Source organism: Muntiacus reevesi, chromosome 5 (assembly GCF_963930625.1).
Source record: "Muntiacus reevesi chromosome 5, mMunRee1.1, whole genome shotgun sequence".
NCBI classification, from domain to species: Eukaryota; Metazoa; Chordata; class Mammalia; order Artiodactyla; family Cervidae; genus Muntiacus; species Muntiacus reevesi.
Window position 1 is genome coordinate 109,953,144 of NC_089253.1, and position 21,117 is coordinate 109,974,260.

General features: G+C 40.1%; 2 protein-coding genes across 2 annotated transcripts in view; one reads left to right on the plus strand and one right to left on the minus strand.

The window, feature by feature from the left end:
• RGL1 (ral guanine nucleotide dissociation stimulator like 1) overlaps positions 1–21,117 on the plus strand; it is a 270,929-nt gene that overhangs the window by 5,168 nt on the left and 244,644 nt on the right. The window lies entirely within an intron of this gene.
• On the minus strand, positions 7,103–8,203 carry APOBEC4 (apolipoprotein B mRNA editing enzyme catalytic polypeptide like 4). The gene has a single exon (XM_065937174.1). The coding sequence runs from the start codon at positions 8,201–8,203 to the stop codon at positions 7,103–7,105; it is 1,101 nt and encodes a 366-aa protein (XP_065793246.1).

Below are 21,117 nucleotides of genomic sequence, written 5' to 3' on the forward strand. Positions count from 1 at the left end.
ATAAGCAAACTTATTTCTCATTGCAAAAATGTATTGATTGTAATGGTTCCTATTTTGATTAATAAAGATATGTTTGAGCCTAGTTATAATGATTTAAAATTCATGGTCTGAAACTGCCATTGTGTTTGCACCAACCTAACATATTTCAAGAATAAACTATTTCATTACTGTTTTAATTACTTGTTAGATTTAGTTTGTTTATATATATGTTTTTAACGTGATTTCAGGGTCTCTATGTGTAAGATTGGTCCACAGTTTAATTTCTTTGTGTTACCTTTATCCACTTTTGATATTAGGATTAGTCTAGCTTTGTTAGGTGATTTGAGAAGATTTCACCATTTTTTCTATGCTCTGGAATAGTTTGAATAATAGAAAATTACCATGCTGTTTTTTTCTTTGAAAGTTGTAGAATGTACTTGCAAAATTATTTGGGCTTGCTCAGTTTTATGTTCTGTGGTTATTGACTTGTTTGGTTTTCATTTTCTTAGTAAATCATGCATTTCATTTAGATTGGCAATTTATTGGCAAGAAGTTCCATGAGATATTTTCGTACAGTTATTTTAATGTCTTCCATGACCACAGACGTACTGCTTTTCTCATTGCTACTATTAACTATTTAAGCAAAATATTAAAATCAGTCAGCATAGTTTTCTTTTCCTCTGCAACCTGATTGTCACAAATTCTAGTAGCATATCTTTATTTCGTGTAGAAAGTCGCTATCTCACGCTTGGAGGGCTGATACAATTTGAAAGATTCTACAATTTCTATCTGTTTCTACTGCCTATTCTTATTGTGTTAATATTTTATGAACAATAACAATGACTTAATGAGTGTTTACTATGTTTTAGACACCTGGTAAATAAGCTCTTTACTTATACCTGGTCAATAAGCTCTTTACTTATATTATTTAATCTAGGGCCTAGGAGTTAGTGTTCCCATATTATAGATGAAGAAACTTAAGGCTCAGAGAGGTTTTGTAACTCAGCCAGTTATGCTCAGCTAGCAAATGGCAGATAGATATGGGAATTAGGTCTACTTTCAGTAAGTCTTAATTCTCCTTCTACTACTTACCTTTGTGCTAAAAATAAGGATGTAGTTAAGTATCAAGAGTCTAAAGAAACCCACACAGTAGTTTGAAATGAACTACCACAAATTGTGAACTTTAAAAAAACCTGTTATTATAATGAATTTTTTGAAAGATATTTGGTTTTCAGATATTCCTGTGAGCCTTCACTAGCTTATCTCAGTATTTTGAGACTAGACATAGAGACTGTTACCTAATATTTAGTCTGTACAAGTACAAAAGATGACCTTTTTTTTTTTTTTTGTATATGGAGAGATCAGTAGATGTCAATTGTAATTCCACTTAATTTTTTAAAAATTGTGGCAAAATACATATAACATGCAATTTACCATCTTAACCATTTTCAAGTATACCATAAAGTAGTATTAAGTACATTCCTACTGTTATATAACCATCACTACTATCCATCTCTAGACCTCTTTTCATCTTGCAAAACTGAGAATCTTCTAAACAATGTTTCTTCATTCCACCCTTTTTCTAGCCCCTGGCAACCATCCTCTTACTTTTTAAGGTGGTAAATTTGATGACTCTAGGTATGCCACATAATCGGAATAATGCAACATTTTTCTTTTTGTGATTGGCTTATTTCACTTAGCTTGATGTCCTCAAGATTTGTTTTATGTTGTAGTATGTGTCAGAATAGCCTTCCTTTTTATGGCTGAATAATATTACATTATATGTATACAGCACACTTCATTCATTCATCTGCTGATGGACACTTGTGTTACTTCCACCTTTAAAAAAAAATTTATGTATTTATTTTTGGTTGCACCAGATCTTCGTTGCTGCGCTCAGGCTTTCTCTCGTTGCAGCAAGCAGGAGCTACCCTTCATCGCGGTGCATGGGCTTCTTTTTGTGGTGGCTTCTCTTGTAGAGCACAGGCTCTAGGCACACGGGCTTCAGTAATTGTGGCATACGGGCTTAGTTGTTCCGAGGCACCTGGAATCTTCCTAGACCAGGGATCTAACCTGTATGCCCTGAATTGACAGATAGATTCTTATCCACTTTACCACCAGTGAAGTCCTTCTTTCACCTTTTGACTAATGTGAATAACAGTGCTTTGAATATGTGTGTCATGTATTTTTTCTTTTTTTCTGAGACCCAGTTTTCAATTCTTTTGCGTTTATACCCAGAACTGAAATCACTAGATCGTGTATATATGTGTGTGTGTGTGTATGTATATATATATACATATAAAACCAGTTCTACTTAATTCAAAAGGGTATTAAAACAATGTTCTGCAGCCTCAGGCCTTTGATTTGATACATTCCTGAGAATCAAGGACATCCAAGGTAAGATAATCTCAGGACTTAACATTTGTTAAGAGGTCCTGGATAACAAGGAATGGGGGTGGGGAGAATACCAAACTCTGGGGTCTAGAACCTAGAGAAGTTCTCCACCCTAGCCCACCCAGCCTACCTAGCTCCCAGAGTCTAGAGGATGCCCATTGGTGCACTACTTTGAGCAGGATACAGGAAAGCCGTAGGACCGGTACTAAATAGATACTAATTTTTCCAGCCTTTATGGTGCATCCACATTGTTTTTATTTTGAGAGGCATTAAAGCATAGTAGATAAGAACATGGGTTCTGGAGCTAGATATTCTAGGTTTGACTCTCAGCTCAACCTTTACTATTTGAGCATTTACTTAAGTTTTCCTTGTCTGTAAAATAGGTACTATAATATTAGCTACCTCATAGGATCATTGGGAAGATTAAATGAGTTAATTAAGTATTTAGAAAAGTGCCTGACATATAGCTCTTAGTAAATGTTAAGTAGTAATAATAATATTTTTATTTTTAAAATTGGAAGCTAATTACTTTACAATATTGTAGTGGTTTTGCCATACATTGACATGGATCTGCCATGGGTGTACATGTGTTCCCCATCCTGAACCCCCCTCCCACCTCCCTCCCCATCCCATCCCTCTGGGTCATCCCAGTGCACGAGCGCCGAGCACCCTGTCTCATGCATCGAACCTGGACTAGAGATCTATTTCACATATTATAATATACATGTTTCAATGACTTTCTCCCATATCATCCCACCTCGCCCTCTCCCACAGAGTCCAAAAAACTGTTGTATACATCTGTGTCTCTTTTGCTGTGTCGCATATAGGGTTATCGTTACCATCTTTCTAAATTCCATATATATGCGTTAGTATACTGTATTGGTGTTTTTCTTTCTGGCTTACTTCACTCTGTAAAATAGGCTACAGTTTCATCCACCTCATTAGAACTGATTCAAGTGAATTCTTTTTAATGGCTGAGTAATATTCCATGGTGTATATGTACCACAGCTTTCTTATCCATTCATCTGCTGATGGACATCTAGGTTTCTTCCATGTCCAAGCTATTGTAAACAGTGCTGCGATGAACACTGGGGTACATGTGTCTCTTTCAATTCTGGTTTCCTTGGTGTGTATGCCCAGCAGTGGGATTGCTGGGTCATATGGCAGTTCTATTTCCAGTTTTTTAAGGAATCTCCACACTGTTCTCCATAGTGGCTGTACTAGTTTGCATTCCCACCAACAGTGTAAGAGGGTTCCCTTTAATAATATTATTTTTTAATTAGTACAGGTTACCACGTGGCTTTCCTTAAAACCTTTGGAAATAAATAACGTTCCATTCTGTAAGTTATACTTTTTAGATTGTATGCACTATGAATCAAGAAAAGATATCTAATAGCATTTTAAAGAGGTATTATTGCTCCCAGGCTAGCAGTATTAGATTGTAGCCTGATGAAATATTAACATCTATAGAACATCAATACTAGTTGTGATAAGAATTGGTTATAGAGGTTTATGTTTTCTCTCATAGCCTTGACCCACCTAAGGTCTGTCCATGGGGCAGATGTCCTTGTGCATTTCCCATCATTTCATTCCAAGTGGTAGATGTCTTTCCCTGGTAAGCAAAGTCTGACAGCACTAGATATTTGAATCACATTGTGAATTCCTCTAATACACCTTGTGATTATAGTTTGGCTTCTCATGTAGCTTATATACATGAAGAGGCTATATAGGCTGCAAAGCTTGGATAGCTGGTTGAATATCCATTGTAAATCTCACTAGAAATCAATTAGCTTTCTGCTTTTATATATGTAAATCTTGGAAGTTTTGTTAATCTAGGTTTGCCCCTAATTTATAAATCCATTTTCTCTGTAATGACTGAGTACATGGTTGAGCCTGCAATGGTGAGACTCAAGCCCTCAACCGTGTTCAATTCACGGAGGAAATGCTCCCCTCCCCTTCCTGCACCTCCCACCCACCCTCCAGCCTGACTCTCATCAGTTTCTTGGGATCTACTCCCCTGCCTTGCTTAGATCACCACACCACTAGCTCCTTTAATTCATTGGCTTGAATTTTCCTTATTGGGATTACCAGAGATGGGGTGGCAGTTATAATTCTTTGCTACCACCTTTGCCAGTTTGCTGAGGAAAGGTGGAGCATTCCGATCTACTATCCACAAACAAGAATCCATTGTGTGGTGAGCAGGAAGACTTGATCATCACACTAAAAGCTCACTGCATGGAACTATTGCTCTGATATGTGCCCTCATAGAACAAAAAGAGCTCCCGGGGAACTTTAAAGATGAGCTCGCCCATCTCTTGTTTTACAGATGAGGAAATAGAGACTACTTGCCTAGGGCCATATGTCTTTGTTGTTGTTGTTCTGTCGCTAAGTTGTGTCCAACTCTTTGTGACCTGATGGACTATAGCACGCCAGGCTTCCCTGTCCTCCACCATCTCCCTGAGTTTGCTCAAACTCATGTTCATTGAGTCAGTGACGCCATCCAACCATCTCATCCTCAGCCACCTCCTTCTCCTCTTGCCCTCAATCTTTCCCAGCAACAGGGTCTTTTCCAATGAATTGATTCTTTGCATCAGATGGCCAAAGTATTGGAGCTTCAGCTTCAGCACCAGTCCTTCCAATGAACATTTGGTGGCTGATTTCCTCTGGGACTGACTGGTTTGATCTGCTTGCTGTCCAAGGGACTCTCAAGAGTCTCCCTTATGCAGTCTTAACAGTTCCTTCTCTAAAGCTTGACTCTGTTGGCCTGGACTCATGATCTGTCAGTAACATTTTTCTTTCTACCCCCTAGTCTTATCTAACAAGTACAAAAACTTAACTGTCAAGTGCTCCTTTCTTTTCTATGGCAGCATTTTCCCCTTTGTTACATACTGTGATAGCCAGGCTCATATTTGAAATAGAAATCCATTATAGATTTCACTCTGTTCCTAACTGGACCCTTTGTATCCCGACTGATGCTTTAGTCTTCTTGACCACTTTGGAGGCAGCTTTCATAGTAATTAATTGAATCTATTTTTTTTTTTTTGGAGGAGCCCACAAGGCAGGAAGTTTCAGAACTGGGTCCCCAGGTCCTTCAGACTTGCTGATGTTGTTAGCTGAGTCACCTACCTGCTCTATCTACTTTTATAATGATCAGAGCTCCTGAATTTCTCATGTGCTGGGATCTTTTTTTTTTTAACTCTACATCCCAAACTGTAGACATATGAATTCATGATCTAATAATAAACTTCAACAGTACCCCTTTGAATAATAATTACTGTACACCTACAATATAATTATATTCTAATAAATCTATTAAAAATTTCAGGTTAACAGTACAAATTCCTTTTAAAATTTTGTGTTTATTTTAATCACAATAGAGATTTCTATTCTAAACATTTTTGTTTTCTTTTCTTTCTCCCCTTACTTCCACTTTCCCTTTCTCCTCCTGCATGGGGTGCTTTAAGTTTTTTCTTCCAATGGCAAAACTGTCTTACTAGATTAGATTTAATTTTTACACATGTTAAGAACATATTGAGTAGTAAGTTACAAATGAATGCACATTTTTCTTGTAATGCATTTCTAAGAGGGAAGTGAGGCAGCAAATACAATTAAACATAAACAAGGTACTTTAATGTACATGCTCAGAGGATTAGTCAAGAGCATTTCTCAGAAGTGTGTTTGGAACAAGATTTTAAGAGAAGGGGTGAGAAAAGGGAAAGTAAAACAAATTCTGATATGCAATTTATATCAGAAAAAGGGAGAATGGATCCTAACAAAAGAAAGATATTCATTGCAGTATGGCTAAGCAGGCGCCTGGGTGGAATGGAAAAGGAATGTTGGGGAGTGGCAATTGGTTAAGTTACTGAAAACGTAGATTCACAGACTTCCTCTCCACCTTTTGTCTGAATACTGTGCTAAACCCTAAGGGAAAACCAAAGGGGAGAGACAGTGCAGGAACTGATACTCTTGCTGATGCGACAGGGTGGCAGGAAGGTAGAGGAGGAATCTTGAAAGTCCGTAAGAGTGGCTTGGATTTTATGTGGTGTGTGATGGAAGGCCTTTTGGAGACTCTCATGTATTATCCCACCTTTATCATCTGCTCTGGAAAGAAAGATCAAACTGAGCAGGTGACTGGTTTCAAAAATCAATTTTGGTGGCTATAGCTAATCAACTAGCAAAAGAACTTTTCTCCCCACAAACTATTTTGAACCACTTTAGATAAAAAAGGAAATGAGCTGCCTAAAATCTTCTGTCCATGGTTAACAATTAATGGAAAATCACTGGTTTGCTTTTGCAAGCAGCACTTAATGTCAGTAACTCAGGCTGTTTTCCAATTTTGCAGTAAATTTTTTATACCAAAACCAATTTAGGAAGCTATTTAGTCCATGGTCTTTTTCAGTGGAAAGATGATGTGGGTAGTGTATAATAATGAATTTTCTTATCCACATCAGAATATTAGCAAGTTACTAATGAGTCCATTTTGATACTGTCACTTTCAAACTAAAGGAGAGAGATCAAGTTGCTTATGGAAAGATCTTGGATTATGCTAAAAATAGTGTAGCCTTGTAATAGTTGAAATAATAAATAATTCATGTTTTGCTTTGAGTGTGTCAGTTTATCTCCGTCTTGAATCAGACCTAAGAGAGAAAGTTTCCAGATTTCTGCTGCCTATCTAATAAAGTCCTCTGGTAGTAGTTTGGTCTCCTGACCAGTTGTCGAAATGCAAATTTTAGTTTTTCCTTTTCTTCTTCTTTTCATCTGCTTCTTTGCTACTTGTAAACTGTCCTGTGATTTCTGCTCTCTTCACTGGCATGCCAATGGGAGGCTTTCTGAGATCACCGGTTTCCTGGAATGATATTTGAGGCATATTTAAATGCCTTATGATATTCCTAGGTTTATGTGGACTTGGTCCTACATGGATTGGTGGTAGGTCTCTGTAAGGCACCAGCATGAATACGACAGGAACCCTGGGGTCTAGGGTCAGATTGGGTTGCAGCTGTCCGCTTGGCACTTGAAAAGACTGCCTGGGAAAGACATTGTTTAAGGGGTAGCCCTCCAAAGCTGCCTGAGCTTTTATGTTCGGATTCTCTTTTGCCTGGAGAAGAACATCGGTGAAATACGGCTTCACCCCTGTTATGGCATTGATTTCATGTGCGTTGTGCCTGTCCGCCAGAGCTCTTCCGGTTAAAATGGGCTGGAAAACAGTCGCTCCCTGGACACCACTCACAAAGTTGCTGAGGAGATAATGCCACATCCCACCACTTATTGGGCTCAAAGTGACCTGTGGCCATAAACTGGCCAGGCTCCGGAGAGCTTCGCGGTTCCACGCCGAGGCAGGAAATTCAGCCTCCATGTGATAGAGCTGAGAAAAGTAAATACTAAGAGTGATGTCTGGATACTTTGCCAGGAAGTTATACATTTTGCTGATGCAGCAGTGGTTAGCTTCATTGCAAGGAGAGTTACTGGAGTACAGAATAACATGCCTGATGCGGTCATTATTGTGTATGGCAGAGTCAAGGTAACCGTTCACCTCAAATAACATTGATTCTGGGTGGGTATCATTTCCAGTGCAGCTGCTGGCATGACCCTTTTGCCCCAGGCTTCCAGAAGAAGTTTTTAGCTCATAGAACGTGAGGTGTTTCGTGGGAGGATATGTTGGCCCATAAGGGAATCCAAAAATCTGATAAAATTCTGTGTAAGGAACTCTTGCTTCTTCACCCGTCCGAATATGGTAAGGACAATTAGAGCAATCGAGAGAGAAACTCAGCCAGTAATAAGGTTTTACTATCGTTCCATGACTGGCCAGGTATTCCTCATATAAGGGCTCCATCATTAGTTTTATTGTCTTCTAGCTGCAACCCTAAACAAGGAAGAGAAATGACATATAAAACCATGCAGGAAAAATGAAAGACAACACTTTAATTTGCCGAGCCATACTTTTCTTCAGAGGAAGTAGCACAATAACCATAGTAGCATCTTTGACTCTAAAAGATAGTGATTCATTGTATATCAGTAGTGAAAAGTCAAGATACTAATCCTGAGAATTAGACAAATGCTGGGGGAGGAGACAGAAGAGAAAGACATAAGAACACCTTTACCTGTTTGATAGATTCTGAGGCAGAAAAACAAATGGGTTAACAGTGAAAGTTATAGAAACAGACTCAGTTCAGTTCAGTTCAGTCTCTCAGTCGTGTCCAACTCCTCGAGACCCCGTGAATCACATGGAGCACGCCAGGCCTCCCTGTCCATCACCAACTCCCGGAGTTTACTCAAACTCATGTCCATTGAGTTGGTGATGCCATCCAGCTATCTCATCCTCTGTCATCCCCTTCCCCTCCTGCCCCCAATCCCTCCCAGCATCAGGGGCTTTTCCAATGAGTCAACTCTTCAAGAAACAGACTACCTTATTTCAAATCTGGGCTTTGCCAGTTACCAGCTTTGTTACTTTTGGCAAGTTACAGAACATCTGGGAGCCATAGCTGCTGCTGCTTTTTTTTCTTTTTTTTGTGAAATGAGGATAAAAATAGAACCTGCCTTGCAAGATTATCTTGTGGATTGAATGATGGAATAAATAAAAAATGCTTTATTATATGCCTGACACACACTAGGGACTCCATACATATTAGAGATGGCAAGAGTGTCAACATTTTAGGAATCAGCGAACTAAAATGGACTGGAATGGGTGAATTTAACTCAGATGACCATTATATCTACTACTGTGGGCAAGAATCCCTTAGAAGAAATGGAGTAGCCATCATAGTCAACAAAAGAGTCCGAAATGCAGTACTTGGATGCAATCTCAAAAATGACAGAATGATCTCTGTTTCCAAAGCAAACCATTCAATATCATGGTAATCCAAGTCTATGCCCCGACCAGTAATGCTGAAGAAGCTGAAGTTGAACAGTTCTATGAAGACCTACAAGACCTTTTAGAACTAACGCCTAAAAAAGATGTCCTTTTCTTTTTTTTTTTTTCATTTATTTTTATTAGTTGGAGGCTAATTACTTTACATTATTGTAGTGGTTTTTGTCATACATTGACATGAATCAGCCATGGATTTACATGTATTCCCCATCCCGATCCCCCCTCCCACCTGGAATGCAAAAATAGGAAGTCAAGAAACACCTGGTAAATTTGGCCTTGGAATACAGAATGAAGCAGGGCAAAGGCTCATAGAGTTTCGCCAAGAGAATGCACTGGTCATAGCAAACACTCTCTTCCAACAAAACAAGAGAAGACTCTACACATGGACATCACCAGATGGTCAACACCAAAACCAGACTAATTATATTCTTTGCAGCCAAAGATGGAGAAGCTCTATACAGTCTACAAAAACATGACTGGGAGCTGACTGTGGCTCAGATCATGAACTCTTTATTGCCAAATTCAGACTTAAATTGAAGAAAGTAGGGAAAACTACTAGACCATTCAGGTATGACCTAAATCAAATCTCTTAACGATAATACAGTGGAAGTGAGAAATAGATTCAAGGGATTAGATCTGATAGACAGTGCATGATGAACCATGGACAGAGATTCATAACATTGTACAGGAGACAGGGATCAAGACCATCGCCAAAAAAAAAGAAATGCAAAAAAGCAAAATGACTGTCTGAGGAGGCCTTACAAATAGCTGTGAAAAGAAGAGAAGCAAAAAGCAAAGGAGAAAAGGAAAGAGGTACCCATTTGAATGCAGAGTTCCAAAGAATAGCAAGGAGAGATAAGAAAGCCTTCCTCAGTGATCAGTGCAAAGAAATAGAGAAAAAGAACAAAATGGGAAAGACTAGAGATCTCTTCAAGAAAATTAGAGATACCAAGGGAACATTTCATGCAAAGATGGGCTCAATAAAGAACAGAAATGGTATGGACCTAACAGAAGCAGAAGGTATTAAGAAGAGGTGGCAGGAATACACAGAAGAACTGTACAAAAAAGATCTTCATGACCCAGATAATCACAGTGGTGTGGTCACTCACCTAGAGCCAGACATCCTGGAATGTGAAGTCAAATGGGCCTTAGAAAGCATCACTACGAACAAAACTAGTGGAGGTGATGACATTCCAGTTGAGCTATTTCAAATCCTAAAAGATGCTGCTGTGAGAGTGCTGCACTCAATATGCCAGCAAATTTGGAAAACTCAGCAGTGGCCACAGGACTGGAAAAGGTCAGTTTTCATTCCGATCCCAAAGAAAGGTAATGCCAAAGAATGTTCAAACTACCGCACAATTGCACTCATCTCACACACCAGCAAAGTAATGCTCAAAATTCTCCAAGCCAGGCTTCAACAATACGTTGAACTGTGCACTTCCAGATGTTCAAGCTGGTTTTAGAAAAGGCAGAGGAACCAGAGATCAAATTGCCAACATCTGATGGATCATCGAAAAAGCAAGAGAGTTCCAGAAAAACATCTGCCTTATTGATTACTCTAAAACCTTTGACTGTGTGGATCACAGTAAACTGTGAAAAATTCTTAAAGAGATCAGAATACCAGACCACCTGACCTGCCTCTTGAGAAATCTGTATGTAGGTCAGGAAGCAACAGTTAGAACTGGACATGGAACAACAGACTGGTTCCAAATAGGGAAAGGAGTATGTCAAGGTTGTATATTGTCACCCTGCTTATTTAACTTATACACAGAGTACATCATGAGAAACACTGGGCTGCATGAAGCACAAGCTGGAATCAAGATTGCCAGGAGAAATATCAATAACCTCAGATATGCAGATGACACCACCCTTATGGCAGAAAGTAAGAAGAACTAAAGAGCCTCTTGATGAAAGAGGAGAGTAGAAAAGTTGGCTTAAAGCTCAACATTCAGAAAACTAAGATCATGGCATCCAGTCCCATCACTTCATGGCCATTAGATGGGGAAACAGTGGAAGCAGTGGCAAACTTTATTTTTGGGGGCTCCAAAATCACTGCAGATGGTGACTGCAGCCTTGAAATTAAAAGATGCTCACTCCTTGGAAGGAAAGTTATGACCAACCTAGATAGCATATTAAAAAGCAGAGTCATTATTTTGCTGACAATAGTCAAGGCTATGGTTTTTCCAGGAGTCATGTATGGATGTGAGGGTTGGACTATAAAGAAAACTGAGTGCCATAGAATAGATGCTTTTGAACTGTGGTGTTGGAGAAGACTCTTGAGAGTCCCTTGGACTGCAAGGAGATCCAAGCAGTCCATCCTAAAGGAGATCAGTCCTGAGTGTTTATTGGAAGGACTGATGCTGAAGCTGAAACTCTAATATGTTGGCCACCTAATGTGAAGAGCTGACTCATTTGAAAAGACCCTGATTCTGGGAAAGATTGAAGAGGGGAGGAGAAGGGAACGACATAGGATGAGATGGTTGGATGGCATCACCGACTCAATGGTCATGAGTTTGGGTGAACTACGGGAGTTGGTGATGGACAGGGAGGCCTGGCATGCTGCAGTTCATGGGGTCACAAAGAGTTATACACTGAACTGAACTAACACATTAGCTCAGTAGTAATAGTGTGAATCTGCCAGGTTGTCCAGTTGGTTCTGGTTTATGAGAGTCCAAAGACATAAGCAAGGGTTTTGCATTTTGTTCATAATATTGTTCTCTTTTGTTTCTTTTCTGACTATGAAAGTATCTAATATACTGTATGGATATTTTGAGTGTGCTTGCATGTAAAAGCAGTTATTTCTTCAAATCATTGGCAATAAGTAGGAGGTGGTTATCCTTTGGCAGAGACTAGGACCTTGGAATCTATTTTATTTAATGGCAGAGACTTCTTGGAGAAGGAATGCTTGAGTATTCTATGGGTCATGGACCCTCATTCATTGACATTTGAGAGTTTTATTTCTAGTAGGTGGGCCTTGTTAGAGAATTTTGGAAACTTTAGAGTTCTGGAGAGCAAAGATGATCCTTCAGAATATTGCAAATAAATAATTTCTTGAATGTTAAGCCCTCAAAGTTGAAATTTTAAGTAATGATTTTTCCTTTACAAAAATATTCCTTCAGTATTATTGTTCTCATGCAGCAACGAAGGGTATTATAGTTATAGAAGCATTTTAAAGTAATTTATTTTGCAACTATTACATGTTTCTACAAAAGAAACTCTCCCAGTTTTGTTTATTAATATGCCCTTTGTCAGTTTAAGAAGTGAACATCAGTATCTCTTTATGGTTGTATTTTGTACCTTTTCAATTCCTGGTGAAAAGGTAATACCTTTTTATATACTTATTGATCTGTAGTACTTATTCTTCTGTGAAAGATGTATGATTCTTTTTTTTTTTTTTTTTAGATGTATGATTCTTTACCACTTTTTGTTTGAGGTTTTTCTAATGGATTTACAGTAACTCCTTATGTATCAAGAGCATTAACTGTCATATTTCTTGTTAATATTTTACCTGCTTTATACAGCCTTTTAATTATGCTGGTGGTATTTTTAATTGAACCAAATTTTACATTTTATGTGGTCTAATTAATGTTATGATTTTTTTAACTAGTGTATTTAGAAAAGAGGAATTTAAGTATTCCCCATATTTTCTTCTACTATGTATGGTTTTTACATTTACCACTTTGTCCAGGCAGGACAATGGATAAAGCAGAAAATTTAAAAGGGACAAACTGACCATTGCAACAAAATTAATTTGTCACTTTTCAAAATTTAATTTACCACTTCAGAAGTATTTATGACAGCCTCTCCTATAGACGCACTTTGATCAACTTCTGTCTTCTCAACCCAGGCCCCCTCAGTCATTGCTGTGTTTGATACGGCCTGATCTCCAGGCTGAAACCTGCAGAGGTCCTTTACTAGTCCTTTCCTGGGCAGAAAACACTTTAGGAGCGTCAGTCCAGCTGTTGATGGGATGTGACTTTACTCATGTCGCCATTAACCTAATGGCTGGTATCTCTGCACTGACTCTGGGCACTACACACACATCAAATTCCAGATTTCTCCTGACCTCTGACACATCAACGTGGTCCACAGGATTGGCTGTTTGCCTCGGATGGCTCCTTAGTGCCATCTTGGTGCCATTTTCCTGCTCCAAGGCTTCTTACACCCTGCGTAGGTTTTCCCTGGGATCCTGACTCTCCTCCTGATTAACCCTTGGCAATGGACCAATCACCTAGAACCTGACACCATCTCCTGCTCGACCCTCAGCATTGTTTTCTCCTTGGATCTGCACCTCTCTCAGCCTTACATACGAGACTGGACCTCTCTGAATATCAAAACTTGCCGAAACCAAGCCCAAAGTCTCACTTTCTTTTGAATATTGTCTCCTGAGTGTGGTCTGCCGTTGGGTGGTACACCCAATATCCAGGTTATAACTCAAATTACAATGTCAGCTCACCCACAGAAAATTTACAGATTGATTTGTCTAAAACATTATGGAAGCAGTACCAAGAGGCCCTTTTCTGCTTTTACTTTTTTGACGGGGAAGGGAGTGTGAAGATAACTGTATGTAATAGTCCCAGAATTACCCTTCTTGTAAGGAGAAGTCTTTGGGTTTTCAAGATAAAGGTGATATGGAAAGTCCTGATTGCTTTTCTAAGCATCCTTCCTTTGCATCCCTCCTCTAGGCTATCTTAGCCACGAATGATGCATCATTACTGTCTTAAAGGGGATCTTGAGGACTAGTGGCTTTTATAGATAACGATGGGAGTTTTGGAGTCTCATTCTTGCTGATGGCTTTCAGGGCCGACCAACTGTGGCTCCCTCTTGGCTGCTGCTGCTAAGTCACTTCAGTCGTGTCCGACTCTGTGTGACCCCATAGACCGCAGCCCACCAGGCTCCCTCACCCCTGGGATTCTCCAGGCAAGAACACTGAGTGGGCTGCCATTTCCTTCTCCAATGCATGAAAGTGAAAAGTTAAAGTGAAGTCACTCAGTCGTGTCTGACTCTTAGTGATCCCACGGACTGCAGCCTACCAGGCTTCTCCATCCATGGGATTTTCCAGGCAAGAGTACTGGAGTGGGTTGCCATTGCCTTCTCCCTATTGACATGTCTTCACTTTTTCAGAAGATCTTTAATCACCCTTATCTGAAGGGGAAGCAGGAAAGAATTCCCGCCCGCTTTGAACTCTTACAGAATTTCTGGTTTGTATCAGCAATTTGCCACTGACCACAGGCCGTCTTGTTGTGTTAACCTTTGGTATCTGGCCTTTCATTTTCCCCTAACCAGGTTGAGACCTGCCCTGTTTAGCCCCCGGGCTACCTCAGGAACCTCGATTGGTTCACGGGCCGGGTTGGCTGAGACTTGTTTCCCCACCATCCTGTGTCCCTACCACCCAGTTCTCTTCCTTCTGCTTTGTCCGCACTTGAGAAATAAATGCATGCCGCCCTCAGCTGAGCAGATCTACTGGCGGTGGGGAGTAGAGAGCTGCAGAACCCAGCTCCCGGTCTCCACTCCTTTCTAGTGGCCCCCTGGGCTGTGGCTATGGGAGGACCGCCTTCCTGAGTTTAACACCAGTTAGCCATACATGAGGACAGTCTGCTTTCTCGTCACTCAGCCAGGATTTAGTGAGTACTGGTAGAGCACAGTTTGCACCGGAGTAGTTGGAAAATGGAGTCTGCCCTTCCCAATCTGTGTGCAATCTGTTAGCAGCTAAAAACAAGTGTTAGCAGTTATAATTACCATCATTTTGTCTCCACGCTTGGATTACATTCCAGGTGTTCTAGGAGTTGGTCCATTTCCTCTTTCCCCCTTCAAGTCTCATGCCCTGTTTCAAGTAGCTGTTTCAGAGGGCAACTGTGTTGTTAAGATTCACCTCCTGTATCGGTTCAGAACTCTTTGTGGTTTGCGTCCCTTAGTTCCTTTGAACTGGGCTGTCCCGAGTGAAAGGCCTTGCCGAGGTGTGGCTGCGTCTAAGAACACTGTTGAATTGGTGCCATGGTAACGTTTGCAAAGTAGCTACTGCTAGGATACGGCTCTGACACTTATTACTTTATTTGCATTTCAAACCACCTGTTCCGAAGATGAAAATATACATGAATGCATATTCCATTCTGGATAAAAGCGTAATATCTTACTGTTTAAGTGAACATGTTGGGTTTTTTTTTCTCTCTCTGGCTGTGAGAATCAAGTTCTGAGCTCAGAGCCTTTGTTCTGATCTAAAATAAGAGCCAGGCTTGGGATGTGGACAAGATCTATTGGTTTCATTACCTGTGTTGGTGCCAGGGCCCCTCCTTGGGAGGCTCTCCCTTCTGTGAGAGGGAGGCCCCTGCGAATGGAGCAGAGACTTGACTTCCCCAAAGGGAGGCGCTTTCTACTAAAAGCCCCGCAGCCCCTGGTGCGGGGAGGAGCTCTATACTTTTGTCAAACCTGGGTTACTACGTGCTAGCAGTTTCCCTTCTCTTACACATTCCCTGGGATATTCTTGCTATTGATATGCTTGTGGTTGCCTCTAGTGTTAAGATCAGCTTTGCCCCGGATCAGCTGGAAGAGCATCTCGTCGCTCTCCTTCCTTCCCCTCCAGCCCCTCCATCTCCACACCGTCTCCTAGGACACTACACGTGTTGACAGTAATGACTCATTGTGCTCACCCTCATTATTCGCACTCTCCTCTTCCTCAGCCCACTTGAAAGACTGCGTGGTGATCACTGTCATGTATTTCCATTCGTTGCCACCCAAAGTCCTTAAGCATGTATCACTTCAGCCGCTCAGTCGTGTCCGACTCTTTGCGACCCCATGGACTGCAGCACACCAGGCTTCCCTGTCCATCAGCAACTCCTGGAGTTTGCTCAAATTCATGTCTGTTGAGTCGGTGATGCCATCCAACCATCTCATCCTCAGTCATTCCCTTCTTCTTCAGCCTTCAGTCTTTCCCAGCATCAGGGTCTTTTCCTGTGAGTCAGTTCTTCATATCAGGTAACCAAAGCATGTATACTATGCTAAAATATATGTTTGTTTTTTTTTTTTTTTTTTTTTAGTTCTACCACTTTATTGCTACCAACCCATCTCCCTCCACCCTCGTGCACACATGCTCAGTAACCCCATGGACTGCAGCCCGCCAGGCTCAGTCCAGGACAGAGGTCCATGGACTTTTCCAGGCAAGAATACTGGAGTAGGTTGCCATTTTCCTTCTCCAGGTAAAATATATGTATGTATACTACGCTAAAAATAACTAGCAGGGATGATGGAAGCACCCAGAAGGCTTCGTACAAGCAGCATCACCACTCGGATCTGTTTTTCATGGTTAAGCTTCCAGTCTCCACAACAGCAACAGTCCTTTCCCTTCTCCTCTTGAGGGCTCCTTCCAGCTTGAATATTTTATGTTGATCTCTGTGCCATTCATGGGCCTCAAGTGTGTTCATTCCCTCCTCAGCTGGCTAATTTTCAGTGAGATTTTCTTTCGCTGGTGCTTGTTCACTCTATTGAGTCCCATTCCTTCCACATCATTGGCCACTGGTCTTGCCTTTCTATCCCAAATTCTTGCCTCTGTTTTCACCGCGTAACTCAATGAACTGGTAAATATAAAACCCAAAGTTGATACTCTAAGTTTACCTTTTATTTGACCTCAATAAGTGATAGTCCATTTAAAATATTACCTTAAAAATGAGCCTCTATCCACTAATATGTTTACTAATTGCATTTTAGGGTAATTTGAGAAATAGGCAATCCCAGTTAGGCAGACAGTTTTTAAGACAGCTCTAGTGAGGTGGAACTGACAAAGTTGTGTATGTTTAGTATATATAACTTGATTTTTTGATGTTCTTGTACATTGTGAAATAATCATAACAATAAAGCATATTAACACATCAGTCATCTCACATGTGTAAGAGATCGTGCAGTGATTGTCTTTCTGTATTTGGTTCATTTCTTTTAACATAATCCCCTCCAGATTCATCCATGTTGTTGCAGATGGCAGGGTTTCCTTTTTAAAGGCTGAATAATATTCCATTGCATATATATACCACATTCTTTAACCATTCATTTGTCGATGGACTTTTAGGTTATTTCCATATCATCACTGTTGTGAATAATTCTGCAATGAATATAAGGGAGTACAAATATCTCTTTGAAGTTCTGACTCTGATACTTTTGGATAAATATCCAGAGGTGGGATTGTTGGATCATATAGTAGTTCTATTTTTAATTTTTTGAGGAACCACTGTACTGCCTTCTTATAATGGCTATATCAGATTACATTCCTATCAACAGTAGATGATGTTTCTCTTTTCCCCATTTTCACCAACACTTGTTATCTTTTGCCATTTTGATAATGCCATCCTAACAAGGGTGAGGTGATATCTCACTGTGGTTTTGATTTGCATTTCTGTGATGATGAATAATGTTTGAGCACCTTTTCCTACATGTGTTGATCACTTGTATGTCTTTTGAGAAATGTCTCTTCGGGTCTTTTGCCCTCCCTCCCTCCTTGTTTTAAGTCAGAATGTTTTGTTTTTGCTTTTGCTGTCAAGTTGTATGAGTTCCTTATACATTTTGGACATTAACTCCTTATCAGATATGTTGTTTGCAAATATTTCTTGCTGTCCTGTAGGTTGTTTTTTCACCCTGAGTTTCTTTTGTTGTGCAGCAGCTTTTTAGTTTGATACAGGTCCACTTGTCTATTTGTATTTTTGATGCCTGCATTTTTGGTGTCACATACAGAAAATTACAGCCAAGATTAATGTCAAGAAGCTTTCCCCCTATGTTTTCTTCTAGTAGTTTTACAGTTTAAGCTTTCACACATTAAGTCTTTAATCCATTGTGAGTTGATTTTTGTTAATACTATGATATAAGTATCCAATTTTGTTCTTCGCATGAGTCACCATTTTTAAGTTACAGTTTTTAAAATACCTGTTTGGAAAACTCTAAAGGAGATTGACTTTGCAAAACTTCATTTAGATTGCACAGAACGACTTTTAAAACCGAATTTAATCACAGAGAAACAAAAACCTTGATCATAGGGTTTCTGCTCACAATTATTATTGCTGAGTTGAGATTTACAGGAGGGAAGGAAGGTTGTAGAAACATCTAGATTCCCAGATAGACTTCTTTTTTCTGTCTTTGTTAGCTTGCCATGTTTCATCTTTAGTCGGATGAGTTATGCGATATATTATCTATATAAAGTAATATGAAATTATGATGAAAACACTTACAGAGGCCGAATTCTTCTACATTGATATATGTAATAATATGCTTTTACTTAGTTTAGTTGTAAACAAAGATTTGTTTCTAACCTGTATCCCGGCATCCCAGTTTGGGATGTATCCAAATTGGCTTATGTATTGCTAGCTGCTGCTTATAAGGTGACATTTTTCTTTGGATGGCAAGAAGTAAAGTAATCTCTATTTTATTGCTAAAATATTTTACTTTTATTTGAATGTACTGTGCTGAATTAATTCATTGCTTTCATTGCAGTTTGGTTGACACTGAATAATAATGCCCACATTCATATAGCAGTAACAGACTACTTAAAACTACTTAAAAAAGAAACTGAAGAAAAAGAGTAATCACGAAATAAACAAGAGCAGAGTATTCAGTAGATTTAATGAAGTTCACTACAGAATTAGATGGGATGAGAGAAATGTTAGGGTTGAGAGGAAAGGGATATACATATATATATGTGTGTGTGTGTGTGTGTGTGTATCACATATATATATTTGTATATATTTATACATACACATATATGGGTTTCCCTGGTGGCTCAGATGGTAAAGAACCTGCCTGCAATGAAGGAGACCCTGGTTCAATCCCTGGGTTGGGAAGATACCCTGGAGAAGGGAATGGCAACCCACTCCAGTATTCTTGCCTGGTGAAATCCATGGACAGAGGAGCCTGGCAGGCTATAGTCCACGGGGTCACAAAGAACTGGACTCGACTGAGCTATATATATGTGTGTATATGGCTTCTCAGGCGGCGCTAGTTGTAAAGAACCCGCCTGCCAATGCAGGAGACAGAGAGACGCGGGTTTGGCCCCTGGGTCAGGAAAATCCCCTGGAGGAGGGCATGGCAACCCTCTGCAGTACTCTTGCCCGGAGAATAGCGCAGATGGAGGAGCCTGGCGGGCTGAGCTACGGTCCACAGAGTCGCAAAGAGTCGGACACGACAAAAGCGACTTAGCACCCTGGCACACACATACCTGTACAGCAAAGGCTGCGTCTTCTCGCTTGGGGTCGTAAGAAGAATGGCCAGAGGGTGGCAGCACAGTCCTAAGAGCAGGAAACTCTGCGGGCCCCACGGTTAGTCCGCTAAAAACACAGTGTGTGCGCGCGTCCCAGCAGTTTCCCGCCCCGCCCCCACCACGTTGGAGACTTTTAATTTTATATAGTTGATTAATAACGTGTTAGTTTCAGCCGTACAGCATAGTGTGGGCGCGCATGCGCCTAGTGTCTGACTGCGGCTCCATGGACTGTATCCACTGCCTATGGGATTTTCCAGGCAAGAATACAGGAGTGGGTTGCCATTTCCTACTCCAGGGGTCTGCATCTCCTGCAATGCAGGAGGATTCTTTATCGCTGAACCACTGGGGAAGCCCATTTGCTATACAGTAGGTCCTTGTAAAACCACACTTTTTTTTCCTCAGAATTCCTCCATGTTGTTTTCCCCATTATCTTAGATAAACATCAACAAACTTTCAGAATCAAAGGTCACTCCTAAAACTTAAACTGAGGAAAAGTGCAGGATGAAGCACTGTCTTTACTCCTAGAGTCTGTAAGCTATTTTTGCCTAAGCTTTTGATGTCATATCCAAGATATTACTGCCAAGACTAATGTCATGAAGCTGTTCCTTCTAGAGATTTTATAGTTTCAGGCGTTAAATTTAAGCATTATACTGGAGTGGGTAGCCTTTCCCTTCAGGCATTATACTGGAGTGGGTAGCCTTTCCCTTCTCCAGGGGATCTTCCCAACCCGGAGGTTGAACCCAGGTCTCCTGCATTGCAGGTGGATTCTTTACCAGCTGAGCCACAAGGGAGGCCCAGAAATTACTGGAGTAGGTAGTCTATCCCTTCTCCAGGAGATCTTCCCAATCCAGGTGGATTTTTTTTACCAACTGAGCTATCAGTTGGTAAATAAATAAAGCCCCTTTATTTATAGAGTCTATACAGAAGCTCTGAAAAAGGTTTCAAACTGTGAGGAAGGTTCAACTTAAGTTACCAAATCATCATACACTAATAATTTTGTAAAATTTGATGAAAATTATTGTATTAAAAATGAACAAAAAACATTGAAATCAGAAGATTATTTTAAAAATATGTAGTTCAACATATATAACAAGATCAACATATACAGATTTTAAAATTATGTTTTAATAATTATAAACAGAACACTTGTCTCTTTTTGCTATTTTTGCCTGAGCTTGTGATGTCATATCCAAGAAATTATTGCCAAGACTAATGTCATAAAGCTTTTCCTTCTAGAGATTTTATAGTTTCGGGCTTTAAATTTAAGTCTTTATAATCTATTTGGAGAAGGAAATGGCAATCCATTCCAGTATTCTTGCCTTGATAATCCCTTGGATGGAGGAACCTGGTAGACTACGGTCCATGGGGTCGCAAAGAGTCGGACACGACTGAGCGACTTCACTTCATTTCACTTCTTCAATCTCTTTTGAAGGTTTTGTATGTGTGTATGTGTATGGTTTAAGGGTCCAATTTCATTCTTTTACTTGTAGATATTCAGTTTTCCTAACATTATTTGTTGAAGAGATTATCTCCTTCCCATTGTAAAATCTTGGGCATCCTTGTCAAAGATCACTTTTTTATTGGCCACGCCATGTGGCATGTGGAATCTTAGTTCCCTGACCAGGGATTGAACCTGTACCCCTTGAAT

Bases quoted from the DNA above. Each gene is read 5' to 3' on its own strand.
- APOBEC4 (XM_065937174.1), bottom strand. From the start codon at position 8,203: ATGGAGCCCTTATATGAGGAATACCTGGCCAGTCATGGAACGATAGTA.